The sequence below is a fragment of the Berghia stephanieae genome, chromosome 6 (assembly GCF_034508935.2).
Source record: "Berghia stephanieae isolate SIO BIC M18660-M18661 chromosome 6, UCSD_Bste_1.3, whole genome shotgun sequence".
Lineage (NCBI taxonomy): Eukaryota > Metazoa > Mollusca > Gastropoda > Nudibranchia > Aeolidiidae > Berghia > Berghia stephanieae.
This window is the reverse complement of record NC_088365.1, coordinates 38,154,122-38,176,373: the sequence shown is the minus strand read 5'-3', so window position 1 is coordinate 38,176,373 and position 22,252 is coordinate 38,154,122. Positions and strand designations below refer to the sequence as shown.

Genomic DNA, 22,252 nt, shown 5'->3' with positions numbered 1-22,252 from the left:
TCATCAAGACAACATTGGCGATAAAAATACTTACTTTCAACTTTGCTTTTTGGTGTACATCCTTTTTCTTGGGATACTGACTGTCATGTAATTTCATCTTTCCTATTCCTATTCCTGTACATGTCTGCACAACTGACAACTCTCTAACTGTCTAACTCTAACTCTTAAGTCTAAGGGTGTAGTGTAATGCAACTTGTGACTTATTTTGTAGAAAAGTGGGCCGGTGGAACCGACATTTAGCTCCTACTTTAAGTTGTCCACCATTCATTTAGCTTGAAAAAAAACTTAACGCCTACAGTCAAAAGCAGTTTAGATTTGAAGATGCATTTGTTTTCTATTTTTTAAAAGGAGGGTGATAATAGCCTGGCCGTGTGTAGGAGGCTATTTTCACCGTACGGTATTATCTTGGTGAACGATTTTCATTTTCACTGTACGATGATGATAGTGTGGGAGACTTTTTTCACCGTCCCGTAATATTATGGTGGACGATTTTCAGTGTACGGTGATAATAGTGTGGGAGACTTTGTTCATCGTACGGTAATATCTTGGTGGACAAATTAAATAAATAAACGTCTGACAAAAGGTCCAAAGTGAAAATACAAATTGAAAGAAATGCTATAACGAGGAGCTTTCGGGAGGCCTCCCTTGTTCTCGGCATTTTCTTTCTTTTTAAACTGGTCTGCACTCAGGAAGAAATGATGTCGGGTCGAATTCTAATGGTCTGGATGCAGAGGCACATACGTCACAGGTAGTATCCTGGCTTCTGATTGGCTAATACATACGGTGAAAATAGTCTGTCAGGCTATTATCACCGTACGGTGAAAATAACCTAAAACACTATTTTCATTTTCACCGTACGGTGAAAATAGTCAGTCCGTTTTTTAAAACGTTCAGTCTAGACAATCCTTGATGAATTTCAAAAGTAATTTTTGGAATTATTTCGTAAATTTTAAATTCCTCGCAAAATCGTCAATGTCAATCATCATTCAATGGATGTCGTCATAAAAAGACCAGTTTTTCTAGAAAACGATTGTGGAACAAGTGTCACTATCTGGATATGCAATTTGGTGCATGAAATGATTTTGCTAAGTAAGTGCAGTAAAAATTGATGAGCAAATTTTGTTCCATAGCGAGTGCGAGACTGTGTGTGTGTGTGTGTGTGTGTGTGTATGTGTGTGTGGTCTCTCTCCCCCCCCCTCTCTCTCTCTCTCTCTCTCTCTCTCTCTCTCTCTCTCTCTCTCTCTCTCTCTCTCTTGTTTTTGCCTTTATTTTGATGCGTCTTTATCCTTCCTTCCTTTTTTTTGTTTTTCTTTCTTTTTTTTTCATTTTTCTTTTTTTTTTTTTTTTGGGGGGGGGGGGGGGGGGCGGGGGGAGGAGGAGGGTTGTGCCTACATTCACAGTAACTGGGCACCTAGCCTCAGGATCTACGTACACATCAACTGGTTTATCGTTGCAATACAAGCAATGGATGGACCTCACTATCTTGAGCACATGCGCTCATGTGTGTGTGTGTATGTTTGTGTTATTTTTAAAAAATCAAAACAAAATTACCCATTAAAGGCGAGATTCAATCTTACACTAGACAAACTCCAGATCTTAGTCTTAATGTTTTCATTTAAAGACAAGCTTTGCGGTTAGAGCTTAACTGAAGCCCGGGTTGAAACACTCTTACTGCTCTCTTGGTGGAAACGATTTACTCTGCATAAGCAATCTGGAGAAAAAAAAATCAGTGTCACTGTAAGAGGTTAAAATTTCGCGAAGCACGCACCGCGAAGCACTTCTGTAACACTCCTTTGATCTACATCATCAGGCAACCCATTGGTTTTTCTTCATCTTCCCACTTACCCCCTCCCATTCTCTCTCTTGTCCTAGTGTTACCCCTTCCCCTTCCCATCTCATGGTAAAATGAAAACTTTCTGCTCAGTTAGCAAATACATGTATGATTTTTTTCTCACTAGGCGAGGATTATAAACCAAGACATCAGGTTATGGGTGTCTAATGCCAAAGTATAGATTCTCTGTTTGGCCAATTTAGTCATGCATGTGGCAGCCCAGCTACTTATAAGTGGGAATGTGGGGGTGGGAACAAAGAAATCAAGGTCATAAGTTACAGTGCACTAGAGCTGTATCGGGAATTGGTTTCTGAGGGTCTAGCAAATACAGTCTTTTATGGAAAGGTCTTTCGAACTCCAAAACACTCGGTTGGTTTTGCTATCTTGACACAAACGAAACCGAGATGTCTTGATTTGTGACTCAGTTGTCTCATTTTGTGACCTAGATGTATGGTTTTGTGACCTAGCTGTATATTTATGCATGTGCAAGTCATGCGGGTAAGTACAGCTATAACTTGCCAGTCAGAAAAAATAAGAAACAGTGTAGCCGCGTTTGAAAAAAAAACAAACAACTAAACCTTTCAAAGGTAAATTTCAATCTTACTTGGACCTAAAAAAAGAAAATCATCAAAAGACAAACAACAGTAATACAGTTTAAAAACTTGAGCTTTGATATGGGCAATATCCACTGAACGTGCTCAAAGCGCTTTTTATCAATATTCTTACTGCTCTTATGGTGGAAACGTTTTTTTCTGCATTAAAAAATAATATAAATGGAAACTATTATTTGAAAACAAAAAATCTGTGTCCCTGGCAAAGGCAAAGGATTAATTGCACTAGACTCCCACCTTCTATATCCTGTGACACTCCTACTACCGCACTTGCTAATCATAAAAAAGTAAATAGCAATCAACAATACTAAGTTGAAAAAAAAAAGAAGGGCGGGGAGGGTTTGGGGAGAGCAAACCAGTAGCAATGTAACCTTTTAGAGGCGAAATTCGATCTTTGACCCAACACCAGATCTTCCCATTTTCATCAAAAGACAAGTAAGGCAAAATGATTATAGATAATTGAAGGCAGAGTTGCGATACTCTGTCTGCTCTCTTGGTGGAAACTCTGTATTCTCCGTAAACAATAATAAAGATAAAAAGAAACTATTATCTGAAAACAAAAAATCAGCTTCACTGTTAAGGGGTTAGAAACACCTGCGAGCATCCGTGACGTAGATTATGTCATCAGGCGACCCGTCTCATTTTCATCTTCCTCCATGCCTCCTCCCCAATCCCTTATCCCTCCAATCTCACTGTGGTGGTGGTGGCGGCGATGGTGGTGGTGGTGGCGACGGCGCGGTGGAGGAGGTGTTGGTAGTGGAGGAGTATGAGGACGTGGTGGTGGTAGTGGAGGAGTATGAGGACGTGGTGGTGGTAGTGGAGGAGTAGAAGGAGGTAGGGGTGGTAGTGGAGGAGGAGAAGGAGGTAGTGGTTGTGGGGTGGTGGTGATGGTGGAGGAGGAGGGGGATGGGATGGGGATAAAAGGCCCTTTTCCTTTTTTTCAATCATCTTGTCTGCTATGGAACTAGTCCTCCCTTAAAATGTACAAGAATTAACACTCTTTTTTTCCTGTTCCAACGAAAATGTCTTCTGTTGACAGGTCTAATTGTTTGTAGCAAACGAAAATGGTCACATGACAGCATAAAAACAACACAGGAAGTCTGGGAATGCTAATTTTCGGTACTTCCTTTAAACCGTGTGTAAACAATAAAATTTTGTATTGAGTTGACTTAATGGGTCAGATAGGGCCGGTATTTTTTAACGAACTAAAGTTCTGAGAAATCAGTATGTTTCTTAGAAAGTTGAAAGATGCTAGTTTTTGAAACAGAGGTAGGTTCTTTTCAGAAACATGTGTCTCTAATGTGAAGGCATGCTCAAGACGAAGCGGCATTTAGAAGGTGTTGACTCTTAGCAGGCTCACCTCTCTAGTAGACTTGTAGATAGTGAAAACAAAACAACTACAACTCCCCCCCCCCTCCCCTACCAATAAACAAAAGCAAAACGCTCTTTGATTAGGCTCTCTTAGGCTATTACTTGTTAACACGTTACGAGGTCACTTCTGCAACTAAGCTTTTTTCACACTTTCATTTTAATTATAAAGAGGTGGCGTTTGGAGATGCGGATACCGTTTTTGTGTACCTCCGTTGAATGTGGAGGTTAACCTCAGTTGGTAGAGCACTCGCTTCACATGCAAAGGAACCGAGATCGATCCCGGGTGCAGTCGAGATTGTTTTCTGACCCCCCTGTCCAAACCACAAATGATTGGGTAGCTGGGTCTGTTAGATCTGGGAGAAAGTACCTTATGATAAACTAGCATCCTATCCAGAGGGTAGTAGGCAATTCTATTGTCCGTTTCACGCTATAGAAACCGGTATAATCTCCGACTCCATGGGCCGAATGACTCAGAAGGGCTAAGAAATAGGACAAAGGCAGCTTGTGGATCAATATTTAATAAATTCTTCTTATTGAAATGGATTGAGTGCACAATTCAAGCGCAGATTATACTTAGTTGTTTTTTTAATTCTGAAATATTAAAGACAAGAATAATGAAGAGGAAGTGCTCTGTGTTCAGTTGCAAAGGTCATGCAAGGTGTCCTAAAAAGTAACTGTGCATGGATTTCCCATGATCCTGATGAAAGATTTAGATAGATTAGGATCTTCCCCTTGAGCGGGTGACTAAATACATGGGTATGTGCAATCCATTTTAACAAAACTGACCCTATGAAAAAGGCCAGTAAGTTTATAATACACATAGTTCCCCCTTCAGGTTTTTGTAAAATGTGAACAACAACTTTGATGAAACAGTTTGTTCTAAAGTTCATCCTCTTGTGCTCTAACACCCATATATATCTGGACGCTTCAGTCTATAAAAAGTTAACACATTCACTTGTGCACAAAACTTGAACTTACATTATATTTCTTATTCAACATGCAAAAATATGAGTAATTGAGATGGATTTCAATGACCCTAAACATTGACACCTATATGACACTAAAAAGACGGCAATTTCCCGAGACAACCAGACAAAAGCAGTATATATCTTTAAACAATAATGCATAACATTAATAAAAAATCAAATTTTGACTTGAATCATAAGGGATCGTATAGAAAACAGTCATCAAGCCATGGAAAAGTGGGCTTTCAAAAAAATGTGCCTAAAACTACATATTTAAATTAGTTAAATGCTTAAAAAAAATAAGATTAATCATGTTTTCGTCTACTGGTTTATATATTCCTAAACTGATATTTGGACATAATTCATGACATGGAATACTGTGAGGGAGAAAGTGAGGATCTCACCAAGTCATGCCAAATAAGAATTTTACAATAAAAAATTCATATCTTTTAAGATTTTACTGCCGGCCAACACAACTTGGCAAGTGTCAAGACCATCATTTTTACTTTACAATGATGCTTGTTTCAATCATTTTCAATATCAATATGCAAATTACAACAAATGAATTTCATTGATAGCTCAAAAATCACTAAAATGACACCTCTCTTATGAGCAGCCTTAGGAGGATGCATTTTTTATCAAACATGGCATATGATGAAAGAAACCCTTGCTTTGCTTGTGGTGAGGGAATAATTTTCATATTCATGTTAGCAACTGAGCAATACCATGAAATACTGCAGCAATTAATTACCATCAGTGGCATCACAGATTCCCCCTGGCTGCGACCTGTTTCACCCATGGGCTGCCCTCACTAATGGGGTCGAGTTGACCCAGCTCTGAAATACAGCTCAGAGGGGAAAATACCACGCAGTGCCTGACCAACAGCAACATTTAGGACAGGACATGACACCTGTGAGGCGATATTACAATTTTTTTCGGACAGAGACAATGCTGTTAATGGTCAGGTACTCATTTTACACCAAAGTATGGTGAGAGAATGCAAGTAAAGCCTTTTCCAAGGACTCAACTATGCGTCGAGCGAGGCTCGAACCCAGGACCTTCCGATCTGAAAGTGAGTATCATACTTCTAGACCACATAGCTGCACCAAAAAAAAAATGTGGACAACCTGGCCAAGTAGATGTGGACCCCATTTGTTTTTAAATGAACACATCCACAAGAGCTGGAGAAAGTTTTATTGTATAATGAAACAAATTTTTTATGATGATGTTTAACATATTTTTAAAAATCCATCTTAGGTTACTCACCATTATCAGTACCCACCAAAGACTACATACATATGTTCCTATTTTGAGAGTCGTGGGGGCAAGTTCACTGAAACTGTATTCTTCGGCCTTCAATACATTCTCAAACGATGGTTGGAAGGTCCTGTGGTCACAGCTGAAAAGATAGCAGAAGCCAAGGAAATTTTTAATGCTCACTTTGGTCAAGATGTCTTCAATGAGGAAGGATGGAATTACATCTTAAATGTAAGTTTGCATTGTTCTTTGTTTTTCACATTTACATCAGTTTCTGCTTGTAAGTGCAGCTGTTTAGAATCTTCACTTTAAACTTATTAAGATTAACTCATTTCATTTCTAATGACATTAGAGGCAAGTTATCGAAAGTGTGTGCCGAGAATTGTGTCATATTTTTACCATTATTTTTAATATCCAACAATCCTGTATTCCGGCGATTTGGAAAACATCGATATTGTCCCTGTCCCCAAGAAAGACAAGGTCTCTTTTATGAATTTATCTCAGACCTATAGCCCTGACATCTACTGTTATGAAATGTTTCGAACGACTTGTACTCAAAAAGCTTAATCTCCAGTTTGGTCCCCAATCTGACCCCTTAAAATTTGCATATCAACCAAATAGAAGTGTTGATGATGCCATTAACCTTTTGTGGAATAATATTTACAGTCATTTAGATAAACCAAAGGCATATTGCAGAATTCTTTTTATTGATTTTTCTTCAGCATTCAACACGATTCGGCCCCATTTACTTGTTAAAAAGCTGAAATGTTTGAATATAAATCCCCATTTGATTTCCTGGATTCTAGACTTTCTTTTAGAGAGAGCACAATTTGTAGAAATTAATGGAAACAAATCTAATAAAATAATTACTAATACAGGAGCCCCTCAAGGGTGTGTTCTCTCTCCTCGCCTCTTTACAGTTTACACAAATGACTGTACAAGTGACTTGGTCCCAATTTTAAAATTTGCTGATGACACTGCCCTTCAAGGGATAATATTTAAAGATGATGATCGCAGATTTGTTGGTTGGTGTGAAGATAACTCCCTGAAATTAAATGAAGGAAAAACCAAAGAAATGATTTTAGATTTTAGAAAGAACACAAATTCCATCAGTCTGCTCAAAATTAGCAATCAAGCTGTTGAGCAAGTTTCGGTTTACAAATATTTGGGTATTTTAATTGACAATAAATTGCAGTGGAATTTACAAACCAATGCTGTTATCTCTAAATTGAACAAAAGAATGTATTTTATTCAGAAAATTTCAGAATTTGACATAGACAAAATGTTATGCACCCTTTTTTATAGATCCGTTTTGGAGGCCATTATTACTTTTTGTATTACAGCATGGTGTGGAAATGCCAGTATTTGCGACATTAAGAAAATTGATCGGATAATTGATAAAGCCAGGAGTTATACTCACCCAATTTCCAATGTTGAAGAACTGTTCAAGAGATTTTGTCTAAGTAAAATGGAGAAAGTTATGAAGGGTGGTGATCACCCCCTTCGCAAATATATTAAGTTCTCCATGAGGAGCCATCACCTTATATCTATAAAAATAAAGACAACACATCACCTTAATTCATTTTTGCCACTGGGTGCTCGAATTTTTAACGCGCAACTGTGATTTGAATTAAATACTATCTTTTAAATATGCACACACAAGTTCGGACTAAAGGCCAGAGGTATGGCCTATCTCAATTTATCAAAATTAATATATAAAGTGTTGCTATTGGTTCTTGGTTGTATATTTTTACAATTTTTGTGCATTTGCATATATATAATATATATATATATATAATATATATATTATATATATATATATATATATAATATATATATATATATATATATATATATATATATATATATATATATATGTATACATTGTCGCCATAGATTCTCAACTTTGTGATTATACATTTTCATGCATGCCACGTCTGTAAACGAATATCCATTTTTTTAAAATGAATAAAGTATATATTATTATTATTATTATTATTATTATTATTATTATTATTATTATTATTATTATTATTATTATTATTATAATACTGGCGCTGATATGACCTAAATGTGTTACAAGCACCGTAAAACCCTTAAAAACACAAATTATTATTATTATTATTATTATTAGTAGTAGTAGTAGTAGTAGTAGTAGTAGTAGTAGTAGTAGTAGTAGTAGTAGTAGTAGTGATAATGATGTGGTGGTGGTTGTAGTAGTAGTGGTAGTGATGATGTGGTTGTGGTGGTTGTTGTAGTAGTCGTTGTGGTGATCATGATGTGGGGGTCGTTGTAGTAGTAGTGCAGTGATGATGTGGTGGTGGTGGTTGTAGCTGTAGGGTAGTGATGATGATGAATATATGGTGGTGGTTGTAGTAGTAGTGGTAGTGATGATGATGTGGTGATGGTTGTTGTCGTAGTGGTAGTAGTAGTCGTAGTAGTAGTTTTAGTAAGCCTCACAGTCCGAATGGCGCTTGCTGAGAATTGTATGATTCAGTCATAGTCAATGAGTATAGCTGCTCTCTCCATCCATGTTGTTAATTGTTTCCATTGGTCACAGTCCTGGGCCAGAGTTTTGAGGCTGTCAAGATCTTGTTGTGACTTTAATATGGAGGGCACTGCAATATTTCTTAGTTCTTCAGGGATTAATTCGGCCTCATCTGAATCCAGAAATTTCTGATATGTAGAGAAATCCTAGTTCAGGGTAGTTGATTGATTTTCTATTTCGTTTGAAATACTTATGCTTTGGCTTATTTTCATTTTCGATTGGCCTAAACTTTGAAACTAAAGAGTTATGGTCTGTGGATGTCTTCATTCCTGCATATGTTCGTGAATCATTGTCGTAGCAGTGGCAGACAGAGATGATGGGGGATGTTGGATGTAGTAGTGGTAGTGATGATGTGGTACTGGTGGTTGTAGTAGCAATGGTAGTGATGATGCTGTGGTGGTGGTGGTTGTTGTAGTCGTGTTAGTAATGATGATGTGGTTGTGGTGGTTGTCGCAGTTGTGGTTGTGAATATGATGTGAATGTAGTGGTTGTAATAGTGGTAGTGATGATGATCTGGTGGTGTTGGTTGTAGTAGTGGCAGTGATGATGATGTTGTGATAGAGGTATTGGGGGAGGGGGGGGGGGGGGAGTACCCTTGGAGCAATATGACCTCACTGGAATTTGACAGAAGTTGCCTGTAACCCAGAAGTTTTTGGTCCAGACCGGATTTTTTTCTGGTGAAACCGGAGTTTTGGCATCACTATTTAGATAGATAAGCCTTCAATATCATCTAGGGAGGTGTTATGTGAAGTATTATTATTATTATTATTATTATTATTATTATTATTATTATTATTATTATTATTATTATTATTATTATTATTATTATATTATTATTATTATTATTCAGTTATTGGAAGAACTGTTCTTGCTCCAACACTTTTCGTTATATACACAAATGACTGCATAAGCGGCACAAGTAATGTGAATATTTTAAAGTATGTCGACGATACCGCTATTCAGGCCTCTATAACAACCAGAGATGATATATTGAATTATTATAACGAAATTAAAAGATTTTTTGAATGGTGTGATAACAACTATCTAGAACTTAATGTAAAGAAAACTAAAGAAGTTATTTTTGATTTTAGGAAAGATGGTAACATACAAGAGAGAGTAGAGGAGTATAAATATCTCGGTACACTTGTCAATGAAAAATTAGACTGGACAAATCATTCATGCAAAGTGCTTAATCTGTCCCTCCAGGAAATCGCGGCACTTGCGGCCGCAACTCGACCGCGATTATTCTAAATTTTGACAATTGCCGCAATTTTTTGCAATTTTCCATGTTCTGGAGTCACATATAATCATATAATGCTAAACATAGGAAAATACTACTGCCACCGTCACACAAAACTATTAAAGATGCTATTTAATAATAGTTTTATTGCTAACATCAATCTATTATATATATTTTTTTTTATTTATTTATTTATTTTTTTCTTTTATTATTATTATTTTTTTATTATGGGTGTATAATATACTACCATAAACATAAATTCATGTAACTCGGAAATAGAAAGTTTTTATGGTAGGTCCCCTCGACCTTGTTATTCCCGAGTTCCACTGTATTATTATGATGTATAGATGTACTTGGAAATATAATAATAATAATAATATTAATAATAATAATAATAATAATAATATTATAATAATAATAATAATAATAATAATATTAATAATAATAATAATAATAATAATAATAATAATAATAATAATAATAATAATAATAATATTTTTTTTAATTTATGAGCTACCACATATTTGTTAGGAATTCATGCATTTGTGTCAAAGTGTTGTTTTTTGGGGGTTTTTTCAAAATCTCCTGGTGACATCCCCTGTATATACCTGGCATAATACTTCTTTTCTGAGCATGCAATGTCAATATCAATGTAATTTAATGTAATTTATGGACACAATACTGTATAATACATACCAACTAAAATTGGTGGACTGTGCTTGTCATAGAATTAAAGCCATAATAAATTATTGTGCGCTGTTTATTGAAAACAATGTCTTAAATTTGCAATTTTTGCATTTTTTGCATGCAATTTTTTGGAAGTTTGGGTGCATTTTGGGGGTTTTCATTTGCAATTTTCCACGGGGACAGCTTAATAAGATGAAGACAAGATTGTTCATGATGAGGAGACTGTACTCCATAAATGTTGACAAAGCAATTTTATCTTTGTTTTATATATAGTTGTTAGTCTTTTTTGTTTCTGTGTAGCTGCTTGGGGTGGAAATTGTAAACAATCTGAAGTAATAAAAATAAATAGAATAATAAAGCATGCTAATCGAATGTTAGGAAATGATGGATGGAACAATTTTGAAGATTTTCACAAAGATATTGCTAATGTTAAGATTAACAAAATTCAAGAGACGAGTTCCACCCTCTGAACAACGAAATCAAAATAAGCCACAGGAGTAACCAAAAGACAAAGCTATTTTAATTCATTTTTACCATCAGCTATACGAAACTTTAGGATGATTTTTACTACATGACATTTGAAAGATACTATATTCGCTCTAAAAGCTATTTATTTATGCATGTTTACATAGTGCTATATCTACATTATTTATTATTTATACATTCAAATACCATGCTTTATTTCTACTTTTTATCAACTGTGCTGGCTATGTGCAATCCTTCCCAATTTATTTTCAAAATTCTATTTACATTACAAAACCATTATAAAAGTTTGTTTTTATAATTAGCTTCGTATTTTCATCAATTAGTTCTCTCCAAAATCTATTTATTTATGCATGTTTACATGGTGCTATATCTACATTATCAATATATTTATACATTCAAATACCATGCTTTATTTTTACTTTTTATCAACCTGGGTTGCCTATGTACAATCCTTCACAATCTATTTTCAAAATTCTAGTTACATTACAAATCCATTATTACAACTCTACTCTACTTTCATGTCCGATTTTTATAGCATTGCTTGTAACTGCTGTATATTTTATGAATATTTTATTTTATTTTATTGTATTTGATGTTTATTTTGCTTTTAATTAGCTACGTATTTTCATCAAGTAGTTCATGACAGTGTATAAATCTGTGCTAATATAACGATGAATGATGTGTAACATTATAATAATTTCCATTCAGGATCAATAAAGTATATCTTATCTTATCTTATCTTATTGTCCTTAGCAATTTTAGTACCAGTATTGTATCTGCATGAACAATACACGGAATTATATTTAAATGCTCAATTTATGAATACATTATATTTGTAGCGTTAGTCAACTACATGTGTACCATATATTGTCTGTAGATATGTATATTTATATACTGTCATGTTAAATAATGCCACTCCCATCACGAGAAGGGAGTCGCTTGCTGTGTCTTCTATCCCCCTATGTATGTTTTTCAAGTTGCTGTCTGTCTTTGTCTTGGAATGGAATTACTTGGTTTTTGTCTTGGTCTTTGCCCGTGTCATTTTGCTGGGAGGAAAACAGTCAAATATATAGTATTAGTCTTGGGAGATGATATTTTTTTTCCCTGTAAATCATCCCTCTCTTACATATTGTTATATTAGTTGGTTTGGTACATAATGATTTGTAAACATTTGAGTGTATTCCTCATAGTGGGATCTTTTGCTGGTGTCTGGATGAAACTTAGGTAATCTCAAACTATGTACATTAATGGTAAGCTCTTGGAATCTACATGTGTTCCTTAATTTAAGCAATATCCCTTTGTCTTACTTTGTCTTGGGTGCTTTAATTGTAATTATATAATTTATCTTCCTTTTTACTGGCTATGGTATGACCTAAATGTGTTGCAAGTGCCGTAAACCCTTTATAACAAACAAATAATACAATGTCTGTGATACATGATTTGTAGAGTCTGCAATAAACTGTCTTACTGACTGGCCACCAATGAGTGTCTTCTCTGTCGGTCTTGGCTTGCACTGCTATGGTACATAACAGTATATACAGTGCATAGCTGATATAATGACAACGCTTATATCGACATGCTATCAAAGTTTTGTTGATTTTCTTTTCTCTATATCACATTAGTAATCAATATCCACAATGATTGGTCTGGGGGAAAAAAACTAAAAACTAGAAAAATACAATTTATAATTGGCTATATTGCAGTGAGGTAAAAACACAGCCATTAAAAATACCGACTTCCTGCCATTAGGTAAAATAATAGTGAATGAAATGCAAAACATTGCTCAATGACATCCCATGAGTTGTCATTGAGCATAACCTTGAAGTCAGTGGTTAAGTCTAGTCCCAGACGATAACAGTGTTTATCGGTACCGATACCAGTTCTAGGAATTCCCATTATTACTTGGCTTCCATTAAATTATAGGCTAGCAAGAAATGTTCCTTACAATCACTCACTATATCCATCTATCTGTCCTCGCAAGCTGCCTGGCCAATCCCATGGTATAGATCTAGAAATAAAACTGACTGAATGTAACAGGGCTGAGAATCTTCCGGCGGATTTCCGCCTAAATGGTAGTTTATCTCCGCCCATCCGATCACATTTCCTCCTTTTTTTCAAATTTGCCGTGTCAAACATTTTCCTCAAAACCACAAAATCACCACTATGTCTTATGTCATATTTTGACACCTGTGCTCAGTCTCATGAAATTAAGTGACGGTCCCGTTTTTATGACGTTGGGCCAGACAGTATGGCACCAAATGTCACAATTGACACAGAAGACCAGTAGTGTTCTTTGATTAGTTAGTTGATGGTTGAAGGGGAAGGGGAGGGACAAATGGGTCTGGATTTTTTCCCCTGTTGTTAGGTACCTATTGCCTTTTTAATCTCTCTCTCTCTCTCTCTCTTTTTTTTCCCCCTTTGCCTTTCTGTCTATTTCTCTTTTCTTCTTTTTTTAATTTTTATTTTTTATATATAGAATTCAAAAGGTCAATACATAAGTTATTCTGGTAAAGAAGTCTCTCCCCCCCCCCCCTCCCTCTCTCTCTCTCTCTCTCTCTCTCTCTCTCTCTCTCTCTCTCTCTCTCTCTCTCTCTTTCGCAACCATCCATTAAATCATCTGGTATATAGAGATGATATATTAGAACAAAGCAATGGTGGTTGGACTATGGCTTTAAATTTGAGAGATTCTTGGGTTCTATAAGCTGAATAACTACTAGGTTTCTTTGCTTGTGTTTGAACCCTGGACCGAGAAATTTTCCTCCTTTTTGACAAATTGCTATTATCATCACTGAATAAAAAAAACACTCACCAAAACCACTACATCATCATCCCTACCACTACTACCACATCACCCCTACCACCACCACACCATCATCCCTAGCACCACTACCACAACTACCACCACATCATCATTCCTACCACAACTACTACTACAACCACCACCACATCATCAACCCTACTACCACTACTTCAACCTCCACTACTACAACCACCACCAAACCATCATCCCTACCACCACTACTACTACAACCACCACAACACCATCATCCCTACCACCACTACTACTACAACTACCACCACATCATCATTCCTACCACAGCTACTACAACCACCACCACACAATCATCCATACTACTACTACAATCACTACCACATCATCCCTACCACTACTATTACTACAACCACCACCACATCATCATTCATACTAAAACCACCAAATGTTGTAATTACACTTTCAACTTTTGACATTCCACCGAGTTGTGTCAGAAATTGCTGCAAGACAAATTTTGGATCGCATCTCAGTAAATTTTAGTGAAATTCAAATTTATAGGTTATGGTCGCATGGATGGGTCATGATCTTCACGATGAAAAATTTCCTCCTTTTTTGTGACCAGTCATTCTCATCCCTGATGTAAATTAGATTGAAACCTTATTCCCCCCCCCCCCCCCCCTCCTATTTATCTATTTCTCTTAACTGCTGTACCGATATTCAGCTTCTCAGTCTTGAGAAATTATTAGCAAGATCAGTACCACTATTACCAGTACTCACTCTTGATACTTCTCGACACTAACTAAATCATAGTTGATGCCATTATTTCCAATGTGACAGGAACACCCATACAGAATCAGATGAGGACACTACAACATTCAGACCAGTTTTCGACAATGCTGCTATAGTAGCTACCAAAACCCTCAGCTGCTTTGCAAACAGAGTATCATTATTTAATGTCATTGCCAATGCTGAGGACAGGGTCTATAAAATGATTCATGATGGCCTCCAGCAACAGACCACAATAACTTTTTTTTTAAAGATGAGGCATCATTAATTTCAAATGTGGCCCTTATAACGACCACCAAATCATCCATATTAACTTCCCTTGTTGATATCTTGCATTTTCCATTTGTTTCCTTGTGTTTTTTGGAAGGACTGATATATTTACATTTTACCTTGATCCAAACAATGTCGATATATCTGTTATTGAACTGTCAATATGCTAAAAAAATTAAAGGCTTTGGGGAGGTAGGTGTCAATCCCCTCTACCATCTTGAAGTAAATACCAAGAAATATTGGTACATGCAACATGGGAAAGTTGATTTGGTGTAAAATATTATGACACCTTTGTTATTCTGGGTATGGAATCTGTGTTATTTGTTCTCTACCCATTTGCATTATATCTATCATCTCCTTTCATCACAAGTGATTTCTTCTTTTACCCCTCAGTACCACAAAGGATACCTCCCCCTGAGAATCAAGGCAGTGCCAGAGGGCTCTGTAATCCCTTACAAGAATGTCTTGTTCACTGTGGAAAATACAGACCCCAAGTGTTATTGGTTGACAAATTATTTTGAAGTGAGTAGTGTAATTATATACATATAAAAGGTTGTTTCCCTGACATTCGACACAAACATCATAATGCTAATAGTAATGATAATAATAATTATGATAATGATATAATAATAATAATAATAATAATAATAATAATAATAATAATAATAATAATAATATAAAATAATAATAATAATAATATAATAATAATAATAATAATAATAATAATAATAATAATAATAATAATAATAATAATATTATAATAATATAATAATATTGATAAAATAATAATAATAATAATAATAATAATAATAATAATAATAATAATAATAATAATAATAATAATAATAATAATATAATAATAATAATAATAATAATAATAATAATAATAATAATAATAATAATATAATAATAATAATAATAATAATAATAATATATAATAATAATAATAATATAATAATAATAATAATGATAATATATATAATAATAATAATAATAATAATAATAATAATAATAATAATAATAATAATAATAATAATAACAGTATTACTATTATTATTATTATTATTATTATTATTATTATTATTATTATTATTATTATTATTGTTAATATTAATATTATATTATTATTATTATTATTATTATTATTATTATTATTACTATTATTACCATGCACTTTTCCACTATGTTTTGTCTTGATAATAATAATAATAATAATAATAATAATAATAATAATAATAATATAATAATAATAATAATAATAATAATAATAATAATAATAATAATAATATAATAATAATAATAATAATATTAATAATAATAATAATAATAATAATAATAATAATAATAATAATAATAATAATAATAATAATAATAATAATAATAATAATATATAATAATAATAATAATAATAATAATAATAATAATAATAATATATAATAATAATTAATAATAATAATAATAATATAATAATAATAATAATAATAATAATATAATAATAATAATAATAATATAATAATAATAATAATAATAATAATAATAATAATAATAATAATAATAATATAATGATAATAATAATAATAATATAATGATAATAATAATAATAATATAATGATAATAATAATAATAATATAATGATAATAATAATAATAATAATAATATAATAATAATAATAATAATAATAATAATAATAATAATAATAATAATAATAATAATAATAATAATAATAATAATAATAATAATAATACAATTCACTCTGCTTAATCGCACATTGGTTAATCGCACACTTTGCTTATACGCTACATATTCCCGCAAAAAAACTGAATTTTTTCTATATACAGTAGAATTACTTTAAACCGAAATTTTGGGGACCTTCTAAACCATTTCGGTTTAAAGACATTTTGGTTTAAAGCAAGTTCCTGTTTTGCAATTCAAGGGTAGTAACTATTTAAGGAATTTGCTCATTTAATCGTGTCATGGGTTTCCCGTTAAATGGAGTTGTTGAATAAATGCCGTCTTCGTAACCATTAATTTTTTTTAATTTTATTTTTTTTGTGTGTTTTAAAAATATTTTTGGGAGTTTTCGTTTTCAATTCAAAATTGTTGAAAGAGTTGAGTTCGGGATGCCGTGTATTTTACATATCTCCGTCTTGATCAACTTTTTTTTTCATCGACTTCACATAGTATTTTGATTTTAAACTCAAACGTGTAAGCACAGTGCTTTCTTTTAGTTTAGACATCTTTTAGTAAAATGCAAAGCTAAAATAAGATCGAAAGTTCTTGTGCGATAATTGATAATGAATGATACGCAGCTGCTCAGAGGTGAAGTGAAATGGAAATGAAAAGGCGTGTCAATGCTAAGCTGTCTACTACACATCTCTCTTTTGCTGAAAAGCCATTAGGTTACAATACATAGTACCTCCCCCCCCCCCTCCCCTCACACACACATTTAAACAAAGTGGAAATGAAATGGCATTTCAATGGTAAGTTGTCTACCCCCCCTCCTTATCGTCGTGTTGAAAATCCAGTCAGTTCCAAAGCATCAACACACAAGCGAGAACATCTCGCTTGCGTGATTCTACACCCCAACTCCCCCTCTTTCCTCATTTTTAGCCTGCCAGTCACCCGCTGTCTTCCTTTTCCAGTCTGTGCGACTGTGGTGTTGGCCAAGCCCAAGTGCAGTGATTGAAGTATTTGCCTCCCCCCCCCCCCCACCCCACCCGTCACCCTCATCTTATACTTACGCTCTGTTTAATATCGCCGGGCATTATTACGTGTGGCCTCCTTCCCGAATTTTTAAAGAAAAATATAGAGAGAAAAAGGGAAGGTATTCTCAAGTTGTTTCGGTTTAAAGAAAGTCCTGCTTAGAAGTATTTCGGTTCATCATAAGAATTAGTACAAAGAAAATGAAGAAACTAGTACAATTTATTAAATTCTTTGCGGTTTAAGGTATTTTTCGGTTTAGCTTCTTTCGGTTTAAAGTAATTTTACTGTAATTGCTCTCCTGCTTGACTAGTGACAACCAACAGTCATATGAAATCAATGATGCTGTTTCTGTTCCACACAACTTTTCAGCTGAAACAATCGATCGAGTTGTAACAATGAACACCAGCAGTGAACTGACATCTCAGGAGCTACTGGACTCTGTTCAGCCACACAGAAGGCAATGCCTGGGTAATGAAGATGAAGATGAGTTATCAAATTGTGACACGTGACCCCTAACAAACACTGAAAGCTTGACATGGTGGACAAACTACACCGTTTCATCATACCAACATTGGCGAGATTGGAGACAAGGGTTTATAAACAACTTGCACAGAATAGAAAGCAATCAACGGTTCACAAAAACTATTCTTACAAACAATAATGTCATATTTGGTTGTCGAGAAATAAAACCCTAAAAAACAAACAACCAAAAGTAAAAAATAAAGGAAAAAAATGAACCCTTACCTTCTAAGGCTCCTTAGTGTAAACACTAACAGTGCCTTTGAGCCTCGAATGTCCTCTCGTTGTGGACCACCGTATAGCCTTAGATCTGGAATCGAGAAGATTGCACACCTGAATTAAGATGGGTCTCCTGTAGTAGGTGAATGTCAATGCTATGGACGGCCAGTAGCTTTGATAAAAGCTCATTTTTGGCCTTACTCTGGCTCTTGATATTGAGGGACAATATGTTCATTTGGTCACTGAACCAGATACCGCATTTTCCAGCTAAAGTTGTGTTTGGACATTCGCTTATTTCTTGACGACCCTGGTGACACGAACACAGCCATATTTAGCTAGGCAGCCGACCGCTTCGCCATTGAGAATGTGTTCTGCCTATAATCATGATGCTGCAGTGGTGTGGGGCCCTAGATGGCAGAAGCCATTTGGGCACTGGGTTGGGTCTCCATTCCATCACATATGTGAGCGGGCTGTTCATGGCACCTGCGTATCGGCTCGACATTCGGGATGATCTAGTGACGATCAACCGGAATTACTCCTTTGCCCCTGATATTCCTAAAGCACCCCCACCAAATGTCAAAGCAGTGATCCATTAGAGGGGATAGTAAAGGTGAACTTATGAGGGCATGCATTGGATAGGACTTTCGTTGCTGATGTTTGGACACCAAGTTTAACGTATTGCAGGTGCTCGACAAGAAAACTGTTGTACCATTTTGATTAGGTATTCAGGAAAGTTGAGAATATGCAATTTTTTAAACAGGGTCATGTTCATGGTATTCAAGGCCAAAAAGAAATCAATGTACTGGATGAGACAGAAGTTGTTCGTAGAATTGTCTAGATAACTGGAGATAAGATTGGCGGTTGTATGAAGGGCATCCTTGACTCACAGTCTGTTTTTTTTTAGATGCATTGATGTTTGTCAAGGAGATAGTTGTTGTATGCAACCATGAGCAATTCGCTCTTCCTGAACTTTTCAAGACATTTTATCCCACATATAAGCAATAGGCCGAAACTAGTTCAATTGGGATGGCTTGGGTTTCTTGGCAACAGGGACTATTGCGGATGTTTTTCATTTTGTTGGGATTGTTTGCTAATCAATCGATTGTTGAAAAAGGTTGTGAAAGTTGTTGGGACAGTTCTCTGCTGAGCCCATCTGGGCCAGGAGCATTCTTCTTTTTACCCGCTTTTTCTCAGTTGTAAATTATACCATTTAGGCATCTTTTGTAAAGAAGTGACCCTGCTGAGTTACTCAATCTTGCCATGGACTTGACCAGTGACCGGTTTGCCACATTGGATTCTTTTTGCAGTTTTTTAATGGGCCAGAGAGGAGAAGTAAAATGGAGATTTACAAAAAGAAATCATAGTAAGTGTGTAACACTCAATTTTTTTCAGGCAGAATGGGGAGTTTTTGGTGGTTAAGGAAAAGCAAATCAAAAGAATGAAATCTAAAAGGGTCTCCCCATGAAGTATTTCCATAAACAAAATATGGGTATGTTAAGTATGGGGTGGGGGTGGGGGGGGGGGGGGGGGGAAATCATTGCACACGCCCTGGGACCAATAAAATTGTCCATTCTGTCGTGCATATCAACGGAAAGTGGGAAACAAAGCATTGAGATACCTATGCTCATCTCATTTGGTACCAAGTCTACACATTTGTACATGGATTTCTTGCCACAGTATTTCTTTCATTGCTTTTAAGATATTCTGAAGTGAAGCCCAAGCATTTTACCAGTTTTTGTATAATATAAGCTGAGCCTCAGTCTTCGACCGAATATTGATTTCAAACCCTTTGGCTGAGAAAATGAAATGCATAAATTAAATTCATAGAGAATCTTTCCATCACAACCTAAGATGATCAAATCAGTCAATATTCAAAACTTATTTTCAAGATTATAATTTGACTTGAAATACAGTGGAACCTCCCGATAACGACATGCCACGGGCCGAGTTTTTATGTCGTTATCCGGAGGTGTCGTTATTTAGAGGTTTCCAAGATGGCGGACAAAGTGGGCATGGTAAGGCCCGCGGGACCAGTTTTTATTAACATTGACAAAACAAACAAAACATTGTAGTGTATTCCTCTTAGAGGCTTCTTGTGCATATGTCTGGATGAGACTTTTAGGTGATCTGAAGTGAGTACACTGATTGTGTGCTCCTGGAATCTACATCTGTTCCCTATTTAAACCATTCCCCTTTGTCTTACTTTTTCTTATGTCATTTCAATTGTAAATCTAGAATGTTTTTTACTATCCAATTTTCTTCCTTTTTACTGGCGCTGATATGACATAGATGTGTCACAAGCGCTGTAAAACCCTTTAAAACAAACAAAAACAGGTAATTCGGACGCTGCGAGTTAGATAAAATTCCTCCTCCTCTTCCTCCTCCTCCCACAAAAACACTACTACTACTACTACTATTACTACTACTACTACTACTACTACTACTACTACTACTACTACTACTACTACTTCTACTACTACTACTACTACTACTATACTACTACTATTATTATTATTATTATTATTATTATTATTATTATTATTATTATTATTATTATTATTTATTATTATTACTTCTACTACTACTACTACTACTACTACTACTACTACTACTACTACTACTACTACTACTACTACTACTACTACTACTACTACTACTACTACTTTCACCACATAATATCACATTTACCGAGATTTTGTGTTTACTTGCTTACACTAACATTTATACCTTGGTTTTTATTAATGCATATCAGCCAAGATTCGTCAAAAAAAGCTGTGTTCTCATTGGTTTCAAAAGCTGTGTTCTCATTGGTTCATGCAGGAATCATTTTTATAAATTTTGAGCACTCATACTCGGTATTTTTAGTATCAGATATCTACGAAAACTGCAGAAAATCGCCAAAATGATGTCGTTATTCCAGAGGTTTTATCAAAAAGTGCGTCGTTATTTGGAGGTTTTTTTTACTGATCTTAAATAGAAAAAAAATCGGGACCAGGGGTCAATGTCATTATCATGAGGTTGTCGCTATTTGGAGGTGTCGTAATCGGGAGGTTCCACTGTATGTCAATGACTATTTGAATAACCTAAGAATGGCCAAAAGTAATTTTTAAAACAATGCAGACTTCATGCGCAATTCAGAGGATCGTGATACTTGAAGACAGCTGACCGGCAACGTGCTCAAGAATACAAACCACTCTCTTCTCAATTGAATTATAAACTATGTTATAAACAATTATAATATTAATGCATCTGATCCAGACAGAACACATAAGCGTAATGCAAACTTTAGCTTGAGATTTTTTAATAGAGCGCCTTATCCACTAAACGTGTTCAAAGTGCTCAATGCTTACATGTCTTTTTTTTTATTCAACCAATCTATCAAGCACCAAATTGCATGGAATTGAATGGAGTCACGTTGTAGAGTGTCTCCGATAAATAGTTAAGTGAGAAAGTATGTTAAATCAAACTGGCCAAAAGTATACAGGTTGATGAAATGTTGAGTTAATCTTGACCTCAACAAAACTATCTGACCTCAACAAAACTATCTGACCTCAACAACACTATCTAACAGATGAAATAATATCATGAAAATACAGCGGAATCTGCATAAATTTAAAGCTATTAAAGCCAACTTCTGCTTAAAAAGTCAACACCTCTTGTTGATCCGTTCTGTTCTTTAAATGTGTTCCATTTTGGTTGGATAAAATCAACAAATGTTTCCATTCTAACAGTGTTTGACTTTATTAGGATTCCACTGGATGGCTATCACATGATTCCGAGCTGTAGTTCAATTTGTGCATCTTTCCCTTCCATAAACTGATCGTAATTGAGCCAAAATAAGATCTGTTTGTACATAATATGTTTTTTAAAAACAAAAACACTAAAATTTAATATTATGGGTCCTCTATATGTGGTTGCTATCTATTCAGTGGTTTGAGAGCCTATTAAAACAACACAATTTTGATACAGGGTTAGAAAGAAAAAAA

General features: G+C 34.7%; 1 protein-coding gene across 1 annotated transcript in view; it reads left to right on the top strand.

Moving 5' to 3' along the window:
* LOC144974997 (nicotinamide phosphoribosyltransferase-like) overlaps positions 1 to 22,252 on the top strand; it is a 51,216-nt gene that overhangs the window by 181 nt on the left and 28,783 nt on the right. The window contains exons 2-3 of the mRNA XM_078918617.1: positions 6,036 to 6,266; positions 15,219 to 15,347. Of these exons, the coding sequence (XP_078774743.1) occupies positions 6,036 to 6,266; positions 15,219 to 15,347 (360 nt within the window). The remainder of the gene's footprint in view (positions 1 to 6,035; positions 6,267 to 15,218; positions 15,348 to 22,252) is intronic.